This window comes from Anabrus simplex, chromosome 2, assembly GCF_040414725.1.
Source record: "Anabrus simplex isolate iqAnaSimp1 chromosome 2, ASM4041472v1, whole genome shotgun sequence".
NCBI classification, from domain to species: Eukaryota; Metazoa; Arthropoda; class Insecta; order Orthoptera; family Tettigoniidae; genus Anabrus; species Anabrus simplex.
In genome coordinates, this window is record NC_090266.1 from 663,099,151 (window position 1) to 663,118,564 (window position 19,414).

At 39.1% G+C, this 19,414-nt stretch overlaps 1 protein-coding gene across 2 annotated transcripts in view; it reads right to left on the reverse strand.

Annotated features, from left to right (window-relative positions):
* Window positions 1-159: 159 nt before the first annotated feature.
* LOC136863017 (inactive hydroxysteroid dehydrogenase-like protein 1) overlaps window positions 160-19,414 on the reverse strand; it is a 101,664-nt gene continuing 82,409 nt past the window's right edge. For both annotated transcript variants that reach the window (XM_067139324.2, XM_067139323.2), the window contains one exon: window positions 160-1,066. In XM_067139324.2, coding sequence (XP_066995425.2) covers window positions 968-1,066 — 99 coding nt within the window. In that variant the 3' untranslated portion in view covers window positions 160-967. The remainder of the gene's footprint in view (window positions 1,067-19,414) is intronic.

A 19,414-nucleotide genomic window follows, 5' to 3' on the forward strand; every position in this document is an offset into this window, starting at 1 on the left:
GCCAATCCCATGTGGAGGGATGTATTCCCTATTACAAGATTCTCAGGTGGTTGGTAGTCTTACAAGTGAATAGATCACTGGGTTCAATTTTGTACAAGAAACAGGAATAGAAATTGATGTATGAATTTTTAACTTCAGGACACAGAAAAAGAAAATAAGTGAAGTTGGCAACAAAGAATTTTATAAACAAATACATTTCTACAAAAGGAGAAAAGAAAACAGTTATCTCTTATTTCAGTCCACCTGAATCTACAAGTAATAACTTACAGTACATTTGATTAACAGCTGCAGCAAGTGCATTATTTGTACAGTTTGAGAAAACCTTACATCTACACTGTAAAAATAACAATAAGAATTTATTGCCCCTTATAACCCGTAATTAATATCACTCAAACAACATTTCCAATAAAGCTGCTATGAACACTACAGTCAGTACACTGTATGCTATAATCAACAGGCTCCATACATCCAGGTTTCCATTGTACTATGCCTTCTCTCCATAACGGGAAATCTATCCGAGATCTACCATCTCCTACATCCAACTGTCAAGTAACAGAGTAACAGAAAGAACAGATAGTAGTCTCTGTTGCATTAAGATTTGTAAAAAGCAAAAGTTTGGTTGATGATTCTGTAATGATCTAAGCTGAATCACAGTTTCATCATCACTTGAACAGTATTGCCATTATATAATGTGGTTTAGAATTTATTTATTTTTTGCTCAGCCACTGAAGCACCAAATATGCATACAAAAAAATATACTTCCCCACTGCCATAAAAAAAATTTTAAAAATTAAAAAAACATACAAGAGAAGAAACATGATTACCCTACTTATGGCATAAAGTGTGGGACTTCAGCTCCCCACACATTTCACACAGTTTACTTGGTATTACACTTAAGATACTCATTTCATTTCAGCACAGAAAAACTGAAATAACACTCATAAGACAACAGAATGACATCTCAAATTTAATCACGAGATTTCACTGCTACATTTCGAAAATATTTATTAATTAATCCTGATGTAGAAATCCGAAGAGATGCTGGAATGCAGGAGAGCAGCCACACCTACAAAAAAAATAAATATGAAATAATAATATAATACTGATAACAAATGAATAGACATTTTCAAGCAGTCAACTATCATATTTAATGTAAAGAAGCATCAACGTAATGTGCACTACTATTCTCAGAACGTCTGTTTGTTAGTAGGAATAATAGGGCTTCCATCAAATCCATAGAAATAAAAAAGTTTGATGAAAAGTGTAATGCATATTCCCAAATTGGACAAAAAACAATTATGATGTCTTCAGACTTCCCCAAAGTGTACTTTATATGTTCCAAGAGAAAATAATAAAGAAGACTCATATTCTCATTTTGCTATTTGTTTAACTTCACAATAACTCAAATAGGTTTTCAGCACCAATGTGATGAAGGACTAGGACTGGGAAGGTAGCGGCATGGGCTTAAGGTACAGCCCCAACATTTGCCTGGTGTAAAATGCGAAACAATGGAAAACTATCTTCAAGGCTGCCAATAGCGGGAATCAAACTCACTGTCTTCTGAATGTAAGGCACCAGGGATGGATTAAATCAGTGGGGAAATGATAAAGGCTACTGGACGTGTTGGACTACAATGAGTGTACAGATTGTTGAAGTGCACATGGAAACAGAAACGTATGCTACTTGTAGAGGACTGGGGAAAGGGAATAATAATACCAGTCTTTAAGAAGGGGCACGAAAACTTGTGTAATAACTATAGAGCTGGCATGTCAAACAGTCCCCGGAGTAAGACATAGCATGGCCTAGAAATGTCCTCACACGTGTGCGGGCGGAACTTCTCGTCTCTAGGTAGGATGGAAAGGAGCTGAACTGACAGTACGTTCACTCACAGTAGGGATAAGTAAATCAGATCTCTTCACGCCATGCAAAATAAAAGGACGATGCAAGACGATAGTGGTAAGAGGAAAGGTTATGGTAGATTTGACCCGGACTGGTCACTATGTTTCCTAAGTCACGAACATGAAGAAGCTCAGTGCTTAGGGTGTAAAAAGCATGGTCGTCTGCAAAACGTTTAATGTTAGGCATCATCATAAACTGTGTCATGCACATCAGTACAGTAGTATTACTGTAGCATTTTCACTAGCAGAACTATGAAGTACTTTGAAGGCTATAAGTATACTTAAGTGATGTGTTTTTAAAATGCAGTTTGTTAGAAGAATTTGAAACAGTAATGTCAAAACATTGGTAGTTGAAGTTCCAAATATTGGCTTTTTTACGTTCAGATATTGGTTAGCTTACTAAAGACACTTTGTTTTCATTTATGCTAAAAAGTTAGTTGCAACAACAGAACAAAGGAGTTTCTGCTATTTCCATTTACATATCCATTTATCTAACAATACCGTATTACTATTTATATTTGGTATTTTTACATTTCATAGGCTGAGGTGAACTCGATCTGCGAGGTTTCTAATGAGGCAGCGCAGAGGTTCACGTATAAACTGTCCCATAAACTTGCAGTGATTAGCTATCTCTTTAAAGACAGCGAGTTTATTCAAGAGTGTATTGTGGCTGCGGTACAGACATTGTCATCTGACGATGTAGAAAGTTATAAATCAATCTGCTTATCACAAAATACCATTGCTACGAGAATTCAAGAGCTTGATACAGCGTTTTAGCTTAGAAATTTTAGCATTTTCATTAGCAATTGATGAGTGTATGGATATTGCAGATAGTGCGCAGCTGGCTGTATTCATTTGTGGTGTAGACACCTCTTTGGAATTAATGGAGGATTATTAGACTTGATTCCTCTAAAGAAGACAACAAATGGTGAAGTCATAATCAATGCAGCTGTGCAGTCTGTCGAGGAGATTTGCTTATCGTGGCATAAACGTATATTGGTAATGACAGACGATGCTCCTGCCATGATATGAGCAAGGTCTAGTTTCGTCGATAGACTTAACTCCAAAATGCAGTCAGAATGCAATCCCTCTGTTCTTGCCATTCATTCCTTAATCCACCAAGAGGATCTCTGTGCAAAATCAGTGGAAATGATTCATGTGATGAACACAGTAATAAAGGTTATGAACTGCATTAAGAGTCTTGGACTGTCCCATCTGCAGTTTACAGACCTTCTAGAGATGTATGAATGTGAACATAAAATTATCCCATACTACTGTGAAGTGCGGTGATTAACATGTTCACTGCTGCTATTGTTACACTGTTGACATTAAGTGTGAGTGCGTCACGAGTCACCGATGTCTCGTACTGTACTTCGCTGGTGTGCGAGGCACGTGTAACTCGTCCTACGGAAGTAGTTCTGCAGGCTGCCGGTGGATAGCAAAAGTATATTACTTCGAAATAATGAGATTAGCAGCTGCAAGTCATGTCAAGTTGTCACACTCCTCAGCAGGGGGATCCACCAGCGCTCGGTTTAGCGGCAATAATCATTGAAGTCCATGAGTCACCCGTGCCTCGTGTAGCACAGAACAGAGCGTGAACATCCCATTCTACATGTTGGTAAAGGTAGATTTACATGAGCATAAGTGCATTTTTAGACAATAAATGAACATATTTGCTTTATAATAAGGCACTGCATATAAAATTTAAAATAATATTTTTTAAATAACACTGTTCTCTATTTGAAACAAACTGTCTATTTCTTTTCACTGATCTTGAAATTCCCTACACTATTTACACTCATGATCTCACTAATTTGGTTATTATACAATGGCAATTGTTATTTTGAACACAGTAAGTTCAATTTTAGCATTTATTAACTTTATTAAAACATCCAATGCACATGAATGGTTTGTTTGGCCATTACTCATAGTACATTGTCAACTGCTTTGTTTTCTTGTCAGTGTCTTTCGATGTGCCACATTCTCACTGAGCTTGAGAGTGTGCGCATGTCTCCTCCCAGGACTGATGACAGGTTCTGTCTGTGGTCCAACCAGGCTTCTTGCGACCTTCTCTTGAAATTGCAGTAGTGGCATTTTTTCGCAGACGTCGTGGTGTGAAGTATCCAAGCATTAACCAAGGCCGTTAACAATGATAACTTCTAGGGCTACTTTCCTATACCATTTTAAAGCTTTCCGCAGATCTGAATAATAAGAAGACATTTGATTGCTGAAATCGACCCCCTTTTTAGCTCCATTGTAATCAAGAACAGAGAGACACTTCCTGTCAGGTTTACTGTCTCTGTTTTTCTTTCCAGAGTCAACCAGTCACTATGGCTCGGCAGTGTTGAAAGCATTAGAACAGGTTGCTTATCAACCCACTTGATAACTCGAGTACCGTGCTGACGCATCTTGCCTACCACCTCTCCTTTCTTCATTTTCTGTATCATTATTATCGGTAGTCCACGTCTACTGCTACGAAGGGTCCCACACACAAATGTTTCATTCCTCAGAAGTTCTTCTGCTAGAGGTACACTGGTGTAGAAATTATCGGCATAGAGGATACGCCCTTCATTTAGAAATCCACTTAAAAGCTCCATTACAACAGAATGAGAATGACCTACTCCACTTTCACTCACACTGGATTTTCCTTCATAGATCTTCGTTCTAACAGGGCAGCCTTCTTTCGTACACAGTTTATACACATTAATTCCATAGAACATCAACATTTCCTCTGCCACATTCCCCACTAATTTGTCCCTATGAAAATCAACTGTATACTGAGGACTTCTTGTCTCTCTCTACTTATTCCACGTAGAATATCGCACTCTTCTTTAGAGTCAAATACATATAAATCCACCCTTACATACAAAGATACGTTTCATCGCTAAGAGCCTATCATATGACTCAACATCTCTTAAAAATCGCCTGGGGACACATATCCTTCTTCTGTAACTCCTCCAATAATTAATGGACCATTCTACATCTATTCTATATCCCAAAAAAAATATATATTCTAGCACACATCCACAAATTCTGTATCACATTCACTTATTTACATCAGCTCTGAAGTATTTCCTAAATTATTTATTCCTATTCATTTAAACTTTGATCCCAGTTAATTTATTATTTCTTTTAGCAAACACATTGTTTATCATTATCAAATTCAAAGCATTTTTACTTTGGGGAAATTCATGGTAATTATTATTTGGTTATTGCTAAACTTGTTGCTGTTGTTATTATTATTATGATTATTATTGTACCGGGGGTTCACCTTCTCCGTCCCATTGAACTGCGCGCCTTCTAGAAGGCTATCTGTGCTGTGAATCCTAAACTATGTATCACAAGATACTTGGACCTTTAACCTTTAGATGTCTCTACTACTGGCTTATGTGACCCCTCTGGTGGTATCACATACAATTAATCTTTAAGGCAATTTTCAATGTTTGTAAACCTTAAGTTTTGTAGATTTTTTTGTGTGCTACAATTGTTAGCACTCCTATGGCTTCCTCCTTCCTTAGTTATTAACCAATCAGGAAATGATGTGTATATTTCTCTAACCAATTAAAATTGGGGGTGTGTACAGACATTCTGCCTAGCTCAAGAGAGTTTTGGAACTTTCCCCTCTGAAATGCTATAAAAGCTGGGCGCTTTAGGGCCGTATTGTCATCTTCATCGGTCCAGTCTAGTGTGTGTGTACAGTGGCAGGGGCCGCCTTGCCATCTTCGGAAGGCCCAACAACTCGAGGTAATGGCAGACATATCTTAACATGTGATAGCTCCAGGCAGATAACTTGAGGGGAAGGTTTCAAACTTTCTTGATTAATGTAAATTTCTAAAACAACTGTTTAAATGTACATTTTTGACTTTGTTCAAATTCCTGTTGGGAAACATGTAATTTAGGGAATAAAGAGTGTTCACCCTCTGTAAATTCCCATTCAACTTTGTATGTGGTGATTAAGATTTTCTAAACCTCTAAATTCTTCACTCTGCTTTGGTACTTAACATTTCGCATCTAGTCACCCCGCTGTAGTATAGGCTTAGCCTCTGCAAACTTCGAGCCATAAGCCCATATAGGATTTTAAGTCTCTTTCAAAATGGAGTGCAAGTGTTTTGCCTCCTAGTCTTTTGTACATGGCCGATCGTCTTATACCTTTTGTTCTGTACATTATGGCCATTTAGAATGAGCAATCATTACCCCTGTTCAAATTGTAATTATTTATAGACAAATGTGTAACAGACTGTTGAGCAGAAATGACAGTAAATACAGTTTTTGAAGTTTATAAGGTGTAAATTTGGTTAGAAACTTGTGCCTCTGAGAGGCTTGACTGTAGTAACTTTTCAAGCGCAGTCTCCCAGAATACAAATGACTGGAGCAAATGTGCTGCCAACAGTGGGGTTCGAACCTACTATCTCCCGAATACTGGATACTGGCCGCACTTAAGCGACTACAGCTATCGAGCTCAGTATATGGTCACTAATTAAAAGTGTCTAGAGGCATCTTCCGCCACCTAACAAATACATATAAACGGTTACAGAAACTGTTTAACACATTGAATCATTATGACAACTCACTTCTCTAACACATCGTATTGAGTTTGTGAGGACTAAACTGCTCTATTCAATGAAGCTCCTTTGTTACAAGGCTTTAACACAACCAAGAGCAGACAATCACGCAAGAATTGTAAGACTGAGTGAACGAACGAGTGCCTGAAAAATGCTCCTCCTTCATTTAAGCTTTTTGGCGAGAACTACTTTCTTTCGTGAGGGGAAGGCTCCACAACGTCCTTCTTGGCAGATTATTGGTTCGAGGTGTACACTCTGGTGTATTTGATATCGTAAATATCCGCACAAACATCACAGGTTACAATTTTCCAATTTCAATCACAGCAACTATTTAAAAACTGACATGAATTCCTAGTGAAACATCTTCTAGTAGAGACACATCATAATGGCCTCATCACAAGTCATGTGGTCGTAGCTATGACACCGAAGTACGGTACGTCGCACTTGTTGAAATAAATTAAACCACCTTATTAATAACAATCCTGGGTGGTGTACAAATTCACATAATTAGAAACGATTCTTAAGTACTCAAAATTGTTATTTTAACTATCGCCTGTAGTTGAAAATGTAATAAATAGCTCAGGCCAGTGTCAACACACAACTGAATATCGAAATGTTCTGATTAGTTAATATTAGAATTTTCTGGAACAACTCATTTTTTTCGTAGGGATTTGATATGTCCTTCTCCCTCACACAATTTCATTTCCCCGTCTCTCTTACTGTGCCGGAACTTCATGAAAAGTTCCCCTGCTTGTGTTTAGTCTATCTGCTTTGCAGCTGCAAAAACACTTATCAGGAAGAACAGCAAACAAACCGTGTCTTTAAATGATTTTGCTGGATTACTCGGTGATCTAGTACTTGGTTCTGTGTTGAAAGACATTCAGAGTAATATATATGAAATGTGGAATCTTATTAATTATATTATATAATTCACCTATTTAGGATATAGGTGCAACATGTACCGCACACAGACTAATTTGAAGGAGATACCATGTGTCCAAGCCTTTGACAACAATAGCTTTGCATGGGAGGCGGGATGTATGCCCTCACATCGTAACGATAGGTTGTTACCTTGCCTTTTCCTGGTAACACAGACAGCTTTAAAGAGACTATAAGGGCACTGGTGCCAACATCTTCACCACTGATTTTGCACGTAATGCACCGGACGTGTGTCACCCCACGGTTCTTCATGTCTTCAATCAACTCATCGTCAGTGTTCAAGGTGAGGTTGTGGTGAAAGATGATTCCGCAAACCAGATTCAATGATCTGTGCTCTTCCACTTTGATGGGGATTTCATCAAAGTTGCCACACCTAAGCAACTGATCTACTTGGAGTGCAGTGCGCTTCTTGATGAGCAAACCACCATTAAGCATTTTCATTAGATCTCAAGTTCGCCGTATACACTTTCAATGTGTCAACTAAAAATAATTAATTTAACCCGCTTGAATTCTTGCCTATAGGTTCTGGTAGCAACCAGCAACCTAGGGAAGCTGAATCCCATACTTTCATGCTGGATTTGTTCCCAGTGAGTTGCCCCCACTGAGGGAATCAAATATTAAAGACTTGGGTGGTGGACCACGCTGGACAGATTTTAGGCATTTCAAAGTCATATCCGAATTCATCCTCCCCGAATGCCACCCACTCCGATCAGGGGCCTCTGTAGCCAAACCAAGCAGCCAAGGCAACCTGGTCACAGCAGGAATTGCCCGGGGTCTGAAGTTGGATGATGCCTTATACGGGCTGAGGCAATGAGTACCGGGAGTCCCTTCCTTAAATCATCTGCAACAGCATGTACCTCATAGCATAAACAGATTGGTAAGTATAGATAGAAAAATAAAATTGGTAATAATATATTCTCCTGGCATTCAGCTGTGCAGCGACCAGCATTGTCAGGTGGATACTACTGCTGAGTACACGGCACTCCACCCGACAGACCAGACTGGGGATATTGTCTGGGCTTTTGAACTTAAGTCGCACACCTAGCAGCCTGCACATGAAATTTTGATTCGGTCTAAAACCAACCCCTCAATTTAAAAAAAGAAAACAGAAGGAACCGATGGCCACAGGACCCTTTTAGTCGCCTTCTACAGCAGACAGAGTTTTTCTGTGGATGTATTCAAACATCTTGATTTATTAGTTTCATTTTTCCGTATTGATAGTTATCATATATCATAGAGGAGAAAGGATCCACCTAATCAATACAAGTATATTTGTATTCAAACATTCCCATCCATAGGGAGTACAATTCATGGTCCCATAACCACAATCCATATCTATGCCTAGGTCGCCCCTTTTAGTCACCTCTTATGCCAGGCAGGGGGGCTGAGGAGATTCTATTATGAATTAACTTCTCTAGGAGCTTTAATGTAACACTAAAAAGTGCAACAGGGCAGTAGTTTTCAACTTTTGAAGGTCTCTGTTTAGCTTTAGTAAAGCAATGATCTCAGTCTTCTTGAAGAGAGGTAGCAGATTACTTGTTTTTATATGTTTGAAAGGAAGCTGTTCAGCCATGTGACAGTAGCTGGACCGCAGTGTAACAGGATTTAGGGTGTATGTCTTCAGTGCCTGCTGCCTTTCCACACATCATGCTCTTCATAACTTCTATAGTCTCTTCTAGTCGAAATGGGGCAAACAACAGGCTGACTGCTCCCTTACTTTCAGTAGATATCAGACTTCTCTTTTAATGTGTTTTTCCTTTCATGACTTCAAGGTGGGGATCATGTGCTTGGCCGTATCATCTAAATTTATGTTACATTTTTGTCTGATGGTATTTTCTGCTGCATCCAGTTTCCAGATTAAGGACCAGGCCTTTCTGGAGCAAGTATGGTCCAAGGATTCTATGGTTTCTTGCCATTTGTTTTGTCTGTTTTCATTTAATGATAGTAGAAGGTTAGAGGCAATCAATCAATCAATCAATCAATCAATCAATCAATCAATCAATCAATCAATCAATCAATCAATCAATCAATCATTCAATCACCCCTGATCTGCACATTTAGGGCTGTTGCCCAGGTGGCAGATTCCCTACCTGTTGTTTACTTAGTCTTTTCATAAGATATCAAAGCAACTGGAAATTTATTGAATATTTCCCTTGGTAAATAATTCCAAACATTAATTTCTCTTCCTATAAATGAATACCAGCATTTGCTCTAATTTATCCTCTTGAACTCCAACTTTATCTTCACATTATGATCTTTCCTACTTTTAAAAATACCATTCAAGTTTATTCATCCACTAATGTCATTCCACACCATCTCTCCACTGACAGCTTGGAACATACCTCTTAGTCAAGCAACTCCTCTCCTTACTGCCAAGTCTTCCTAGCCCAAAGTTTGCAACATTCTTGTAACACTACTCTTTTGCTGGAAATCAGCCAGAGCAAATTGTGTTGCTTTCCTTTGTATCTTTTACAGTTCTTGAATGACGTAATCCTGGTGAAGGTTCCATGGATTGGAACCATACTCTAATTAGTGTATTATATGAGCTCTCCTTCACATCTTTACTACAATCTCCAAATACCCTCACAACCAACTGCAACCTTTCTTTTCAATCCAGTTAATATGATTAGGCTACCCAAATGAAGATATTTCCCTATATTAACACCTAGGTAGTTACATAGAACCCCATGAGGTACTCCCACTCCAACATTTTAATTAAGAATCAACAGACCTTTTCCTCTTGCTGAAACTTACAACCTGACTTTTCACCCCATTTACCCCATAATACCACTGTCTGCTGACCAACTCACAACACTGTCAATGTCGTTCACAATTTGTATCTTATTTATTATTTTACACAGTAAAACATCATCTGCAAAAAGCATTATCTGTGATTCCAGTTCTTTATTCATATTATTTTTAAAAACATTTTTTTTACAGTTTGCTTTATGTGGTACCAGAAGAGAGAGCTCTTATGGTGCCAATGCGATAGGAAAGGGCTAGCAATGGGAAGGAAGTAGCCATGGCCTTAATTAAAGTACAGCCTTGCATCTGCCTGTTGTGAAAAAGGGAAACAATGGAAAATCATCTTCAGAGCTGCTGACAGTGGGGTTCGAACCCACTATCTCCCGAATGCAAGTTGGCAGACATGCCTTAACATGTTTTTTTTTTTTTGTATCTAAGTGTTTAGTGTTTTTTATTTAAGAACATTGTCTTAAAAAGACAGAACAATACCTAACTATAATTTTTTTAAATAAGTGTCAAAAGACATTCAATGAACAATTTTAAGACTGTTTAAGGAAGATCACTTAATTTTAATAATTTGCTTTGATTGTTAGTATAGTTTTGACTAGAATGTATTTGTTAACACATAGCATTCTTACAATCAAGTGTTAAGATAAATTATTATGAGAATATCGGGATCCCGACAATCTATGATTTTGGGGAAAAGGATTTGGCTGAGGATACCCACAATAAGGGGGAAACATGTACCAATTGATCGTAATATATAAATCTTAAGCATTCTTATGAATGTAATGTATTGAAAAGGTTGACCATATAATAAACTTGATTTGTTTTAACTTAATAATAGTACAGTACATGACCAACCGAGCCGAAATATAGATGCAGGACAATTATATTAACTCTAAGTATTAAGTTAAGTGTAAAATGAGACTATTAATAGAAAACATCAACAAAGAAATGTGATGTGACTTTTGAATTGATTGATACATTGTGTATATAGCAAAGAATAGGGGTTAATAATAATGAATATAACTTAAAAGTATTCATATAAACGCAAACATACTGGCAGAAGAACCACTGTGACCTTGAGCTCCCATTTTTCTTTTTTACAAAGTGAATAAAGTTAGGGTTTGAGTGGTAAGGGACATACTATTGAGATAAGCCTAGTAATAGGTCCAGAATAAGTGTTCAGTTTCACGACTCTTACTCTTTTGTCACACCCATAAAAGCACTGAACTATTCTGCCAAGTTGCCAAACAAGAGGATGGCTTGGATCTTTAAGAAGGACCAAGTCACCCACTTTTAAGTTATGAGCGGCAATCTGCCACTTTACCCTGGTTTGGAATTGGCCGAGATACTCCAGTTTCTCATGATACCAGAACCAGTTACATGAAAGCCTTGACTTTCCTCCAAAGTATAGGAAGAGATGAAGTTTGCTCAACCAAGGGTGGAAGGGAGGCGAAAGATCCCCCTCTAAAACAATTAGCAGGAGTTAAAGGAAGAAAGTCCAGAGGATTGCGAGATAAAGCAGTACGTGGCCTAGAATTTACAATCCCTTCTATTTGGATTAGCAAAGAATTAAGTTCTTCATAAGAAAAAATAACAGAATGACAACTTTCATCAAGTGTGTCTTAGTTAATTTAATACAAGATTCCCAGCAACCACCATAGTGTGGGGCATAAGGAGGAATAAAGTGCTACTGAAAGCCTTTAGAAGAAGAAAAATGTTCAATGGCTTCCTTAGCTTCAGGAGAATTAAGGGGCTTCTTGAAGCGAGCTTCCGTGGCTCAGGCAGCAGCGCACCGGCCTCTCACTGCTGGGTTCAGTGGTTCAAATCCCTGTCACTCCATGTGAGATTTGTGCTGGACAAAGCACAGGTGGGACAGGTTTCTCTCCAGGTACTCCAGTTTTCCCTGTCATCTTTCACTCCAGCAACACTCTCCAATACCATTTCATTTAATCTGTCAATCATTAATCATTACCCCAGAGGAGTGTGACAGGCTTCAGCAGCCGGCATAATTCCTACCCTTGCCGCTAGATGGGAGCTTCATTCATTCTATTCCTGACCCGGTGGAATGACTGGAAACAGGCTGAGTATTTTCACTTTCATGGGTCTTTTTGAGCTCTTCACAAGCACCAAAAAAGGTTTTAGCATTAACTGAGAACATATCTGACGGAAAACTGCTACGAGAAGTAAATCTAGCGATGGCGCTAGAAAGTATGAAGTAGAACCATTAGTTACTAGTTGCAAATGAATAGCTTCAGTAACCATACACACGAAGAGGATAATGTAAGCCTTACCCAAGACTTGATGTTTGGAGTGCAAAGGCTTGATTAGATTGATGATGATGATGATGATGATGATGATGCTTGTTGTTTAAAGGGGCCTAACATCTAGGTCTTCGGTCCCTAATGGTACAAAATGAGACAAAATGTAATGACAAATTAAAAGTCCAAAATCCTCCACTGACCAGAATTCAAAACATGAGGACGAAGAATGAATGGATGGATATGAATTTAAAACAATCAGTGGATCCGACCCGCAATGCCGCACATTCGCAGAAACTGATGTAAAGCGTTAGTATTACTGACCAAGGGACTGTTTCTATAGCATAATACTGAATCGATGATGCTTGTAGTCTAAAGGAGCCCAGAATCTAAGTCATCGGCCGCTCATAATGGCACTTATCGCTAGGAAAGTAGAACCATGGTATTTGTCATGTTGCGGTACTTATCAAAAGTAGCACTGACTCGTGGTATTCCACACATTATGGTACTACTAACAGGTAAGGAAATTCGCACATGTAATACAGACCTATGGTGTTTCGCACATTGCAGCGCCATTTACAGGCAACGCAAACCTATGGTGTTCATTACATACGTGTACTAACCACAGGGACTCACATTATCCCATGATGTTCCTCATACATAGGGTACTAATCATAGGCAAGCCAGAACCATGGTGTTGCTCACCCAGGGTGTTGCTCCTAAACTGGTACTAATCACAGGTACTGTAAAAGCCGCCAACCTTCTGTTGCTACTAATCACAAACCTATTTAGTACCTAACATAGTGGTACTACTCACAAGTAACAGCGACCCATGGTGTTCCCCGTGTGGTGGTACTAATACAAGTAGTTTCATGGTTCTAATACAATCTCCCTTGGTCATCCCTTTTAGTTGCCTCTTACGACAGGCAAGGGATACCATGGGTGTATTCTTTGTCTGCATCTCCCACCCACAGGGGGTCTTGATCAGATAAAAAAAGGGACCTGCATAATCAATGCCAGTACGAGAAAAAGGATGCTGGACATCAGACCTGAAAGTTGGATCATTTTTCATAATTTGAGATGCAGATTGTGGCCTTGAGCGAATGCAACAAATACATTTATGGACTACAATCAATAAATCACTACTGATCTGCCTTTAGGGCAGTCCTCCAAGTGGCAGTTTCCCTATCTGATGTTTTCCTAGCCTTTTCTTAAATGATTGCAAAGAAAATGAAAATTTATCGAACATCTATCTTGGTAAGTTATTCTGATCCCTAACTCCCCTTCCTATAAATGAATATTTGCCCCAATTTGTCCTCTTGAATTCCAGCTTTATGAGGCAGTGTTGCTGAATTTTTCCTACTTTTAAATACCCCACTCAAACTTATTTGTCTCCTAATGTCATTCCATGCCATCTCTCCACTGACAGATTGGAACATACCACTTAGTCGAGCAACTCTTCTCCTTTCCCCCAAGTCTTCCGAGCCCAAACATGGCAACATTTTAGTAACGCTACTCTTTTGTCAGAAATCACCCAGAACAAATCAAGCTGCAGAATTAACTTCATGAATTCATTTAATAACCCAGTAGAGCTCTCGAATTAAATATAGCAAGGTATGAACATATGCATGAAGATTTTGATCATGAAATTGGCGAATAATTAATGCAGTTACGTGATGCTTAGATGGAAGAATGATGGGATGTTTTCTTCTTCAGAACAAGGAGAAGAAGAGAGCCTGCCTCCTATCTTAAGGAGACCATCAGAGTCAACAAAAGGAGATAACGCAAGTAATTTACTGCTTCTAGGCAAAGGAATTCTCTTATTCAGAGACTTAAGTTCATCTAAAAAAAGCTTCTTGTTGAGTTAAGCGCAACACTTTAATGGTTGCCAGATTTAATTCTGCTTTGGTCAAGTACACACTAGGCTAAGTTGTAGGTCAATGACAAAGTATTTCCAAAGTAAAACATAGGCCATTACCCTCACAAGTTTGAAAAGGGTGGGCAACTGACATAACAACTGGTAAGAGACAGCAGTTACATGGGTAATAGCAATGGTATTACAAACTACAGGGGGATTAGATAACTCATTAGAAAAACATGAGGCCACTGAGAAGAGTTTTGCTTGCTTGCTTGCTTGCTTGTTTACTTGTTTTAATTTTAGAACTATATGGTACCAAACATAAATACATATACTCTGTTGACAATTACAGGTTGTGGCCTTAGTTCTGGGTCTACAAGGTGGTTACACCAAATAACCCTGCTTTCTATGCCTGTGGGACAGCCAAGCAGATGAGAAGTACTTTGTTCAACGCATCTGGGAAGTAAAACCTGAACCAGATCTGAAACATGAAACCAGGTTCACGCAATGTTCTATCAGAAGCTTTCGTGGATCCTAAAAATATTCTACTTCTGCCACTGCATATCAAACTTGTCCTAATGAAAAATTTTGTCAAGGCACTCAACAAAGAAAGTACGTAGAGCTTTTGCTTTCCTAAGTCAGAAGTTTCCACGTGTCCGTGGAACCAAACTGAAAGCAGGTATTTTTGATGCCCCTAAAAAATCAGAGAGCTTACGAAAGATGCTGAATTCGATAATTACAAGGAGGATAAAGAAGGTAATGCCTGGCTCGCACTGAAGCGTGTAATTAAGAGCATCCTTGGCAGCCATAGGAGCCAAGAGTAAGAAAGTGCTGTTGAGGAACTCCTAAAGAGCTTTACAGCTTTAGGTGCACGTATGTCCATAAAGATGCACTTTCTCAGCTTGCATCTAGATTACTTTCCTGAAAACTGTGGAGATTACAGCAAGGAGCAAGATGAATGCTTTCACAAATCATTTGAGTGATGGAAGAGAGGTAATAGGGTCAATGGAATGTGAACATGCTTGCAGACTATTTCTGGTGCCTCAGGAGGGGTATTCCAGAAGCACAGCATGCACGAAATTCATTGAAAAGGTCCTTTCTTCCACAATAATGGTGTATGTGTGTGTTCCATTCCATATACAGGGTGGTCGGAAACAACGTGAATCGGGTATATGTGCATAGAGGATTTGTCATACTAATAAATAATTTGAAAAAATCATTTGGGTATCTCGCACAGTTTTTATTTTATTACCTTCCGAAGTAAGCCAAACTGATCACTTCATAGTTGAATTCAAATGGATTTATAAAATAGGAATCAATCGAAGGATGTTCCACCATTCATCACTTTATATAATATGTATCATTATGCAATAATGTTATTTGCTTTACGTTCCACTAACTACTTTTACGGTTTTCGAAGACTCCGAGGTGCCAGAATTTACTCCCACAAGAGTTCTTTAACGTGCCAGTAAATCTACCAACACAAGGCTGACTTATTTGAACACCTTCAAATACCACCGGACTGAGCCAGGATCGAACCTGCCAAGTTGGGGTCAGAAGGCCAGCGCCTCAACCGTCTGAGCCACTCAGCCCAGCTAACATTATGAGTTATAAATTATGATCAAATGGGTTTTGGGAGGCAATGTTGCTAAATAAGCATGTGACTTACGACCGGCGTGAGAGCCATGCTGAGAAATCAGCATCAAACACAAACACACCGTGGGTTTCAGCCGATGTCACCTTAGCGCACTTGCTATGCCGTGATCCTGTCGGCTCAGAGGTCTGTGTTTCAATCCCTCCCCGGGTGAAGTTTTTTCTTCGAATGGTGCTCTCAATTACATATTAAGAATTTCAATTTGGTTTCGTATTGACGTCACTAAACATATACAAATGCAATTGTAAAAGTTCCACCAAATCAATACAGGTAATGAATACAGGTATTGAACTGGTGTCTTTTACATTTTAACCACATTCAGATCCATCAACACTGCCTCATAAAGCCAGTTTGAATTAGCCCGCGAAGCGACCTGATTGGCTAAGTTCAGCAGCTGATAAATTGACAACTGCGCAAATACCGAATTAATTTTTCAAATTATTCATCAGTATGATCATCCCTCACCCCTTTAATGCTCATATACGTGGTTCACATTGTTTCCGACCCCCCTGGCATATACAGTATATATTTTACTATTCATGCAAATGTTTTTTTTTTGTTGTTTTTTTTTTTTTTTTTTTTTTGCCAGGGGCTTTACGTCGCGCCGACACAGATAGGTCTTATGGCGACGATGGGATAGGAAAGGCCTAGGAGTTGGAAGGAAGCGGCCGTGGCCTTAATTAAGGTACAGCCCCAGCATTTGCCTGGTGTGAAAATGGGAAACCACGGAAAACCATTTTCAGGGCTGCCGATAGTGGGATTCGAACCTACTATCTCCCGGATGCAAGCTCACAGCCGCGCGCCTCTACGCGCACGGCCAACTCGCCCGGTATTCATGCAAATGTAAGTCTGATTTGAAACAATAAAGCAAGGTTTCATAACTATAAGTTAATTTATGTCAGATATACCATATTTTCAATAAATGTAATAGCAAGAAAACATGACCTGACTGAGCAAAATTAATTATATTTTTTAACTCAATATATACTAAATATAAAGGAGCAGCTAAAAAAATGTTGACCTAAGAAATGATGCAGACCAGTTTAAGTTATAACAAGGGACAGTGGTTTAAATTCCTTTTATAGTACAGTAATAGGTAGGGACCTGAAAAATCGCATTTGCGATAAATGTGAATTTTTTAATCTTGTACTGAATCCAAGCCTACGGTAATTCTAATGTGGAATAAAATAAATTTTATGCATAAATAGAAGTGCAAAAAAATGCGAATTGTGACCCAAAATGCGAAATTAGTATGAATATGCGATTTTGGTGCGAATTCTGTGAAAATGAGCTATTTTACTGGCAAAAACAACATATTTCGGCAAAATCGTCAGAAATACTCAAAATATGATGCATAAATCTTTCGACCGTTCCAACCGACGAAGAAAAGTAGCCGATCGATTGCTGCTTGCCGACTTTAATCGATATTTACAATGGGAATAGTGAGGGGAATAAGATCTGTATCGATTATTATCGAAATGTAAATCGAGTGTCAAGGAAATAACAAGATAGACGCAGTGTTGTTTTCTCGTTGTTCAAAATTGAAACTACTGTAGTGAAGGGTAGAAAGTTGAGCGATTATTTAGGTGGGTGCACGACAATAACTGCGCATGAAAGGGCTCAGCAATATGCAAAGGATGGTTTATATGCCACAGATTCAGCGACAGTGTTTTGCAACTATTGTAACTGCTGAGTTGGGTGGGGAAAAAATGATAGTATTGTGAAACATGTTAAATCTGAAAAACACGTGGATAAGCAACGCGATAACGAAAGTTCAACCCCTGCTGCTAGTATGTCTCAAAGAAAGCAATCTTCTGTGCTTACACAGTTAGATAGTTGTAAACGACGAAAAATTTCCAGAGATAACTTCTTGAAACGCACAGTTGAAGTATTTGCCAAAGCAAATATACCTCTGGAAAACAGCAAAGAGCTAAGAGCGTGGATTACCGAGTTTTCAAATGAAGAGCTGCCATGTGTGAGAACTCTACGTGAAGTATATTTACCGGTTAAGTTTCGATTTCATTGATTGGGTACGGTTTAGGTAATACGACATCGAAACCACGCGCAAAATTGAAGGATAACGAATTTGAGTGCAATTTCCATATCGAACTTTCTTTTTTTTTTTGCTAGTGGCCTTACGTTGCACCGACACGGATAGGTCTTATGGCGACGATGCGACAGGAAAGGTCTAGGAGTTGGAAGTGACCTTGGCCTTAATTAAGGTACCTGGTGCCTGGTGTAAAAATGGGAAACCACAGAAAACCATCTTCGGGGCTGCCGACAGTGGGATTCGAACCCACTAACTCCCGGATGCAAGCTTACAGCCGCGCGCATCTAACCGCATGGCCAACTCGCCCGGTCTCGAACTATCTTATCCGTACCCTATTGATCCAGTAATTTTAAATTATTTTGTTATAATCTGAGGTCTTTCTTCCTTTCTAGAAGTTACATCTGACTACCAGAAAAGAACAGCAGAGGCTCTAGTGGGGAAGAACATCAACATACTCTGTGATGAAAGTATAGATAGAATGGGCCGTTGTGTTTTTATCATCACATTCCAAGTCCCAGCCAGATTGAAAAGAGAGCTGCACATTGTTTCTTTGAACTACCTTGATGCAGGAAATGCTACAAACTGCTCTCGTGCTGTTTTAGAAGCTCTGCACAGTTATAGTGTACCATAAGATGCAGTTGTTAGTGACAATGCACCGTACATGACTTGGTGTTATGAAATATTAAGTGTGGTCATAGGGGATCATTTAATGCATGTACAGCGCTGGGCACACAAGATCAGCTTGGTTGGCAATAGTTGGGTCAAAGTGATGACAGATTTAAATCATGTGGTTGCGATGGTAAAGTCTGCATTTTTGAACACAAGAAGGTGAAAATATAATTATTTACAATTCTTAACATCAAAGTATGGTGCTTCAAAGGAAGCAAAGCTTTTTCCTGCACCTGTCATAACCTGATGGAATAGCTGGTTATAGGTTTTCTTCTATTTGAGTGCTTACTTTACTGATGTTACATTTTTCAAGATGTCTGACATGAAAGACATCAACAACTGTGGTATTAAGTACCTGACTGATTTGAGTGACCGAGAAGTGAATAGGCTTCACTCCCACATGGTTTTTGTCACAGATCATGCAGCACCGAGCTCGATAGCTGCAGTCGCTTAAGTGCGGCCAGTATCCAGTATTCGGGAGATAGCAGGTTCGAACCCCACTGTCGGCAGCCCTGAAAATGGTTTTCCGTGGTTTCCCATTTTCAAACCAGGCAAATGCTGGGGCTGTACCTTAATTAAGGCCACGGCCACTTCCTTCCCACTCCTAGCCCTTCCCTGTTCCATCGTCGCCATAAGACCTATCTGTGTCGGTGCGACGTAAAGCAACTTGCAAAAAAAAAAAAAAAAAGATCATGCAGCTGGACTGGTTGACCTCCTTACTGAACTTGAAGGGTCTCTGTATCCTACCTATCATCTCCTTTACTCCAAACTG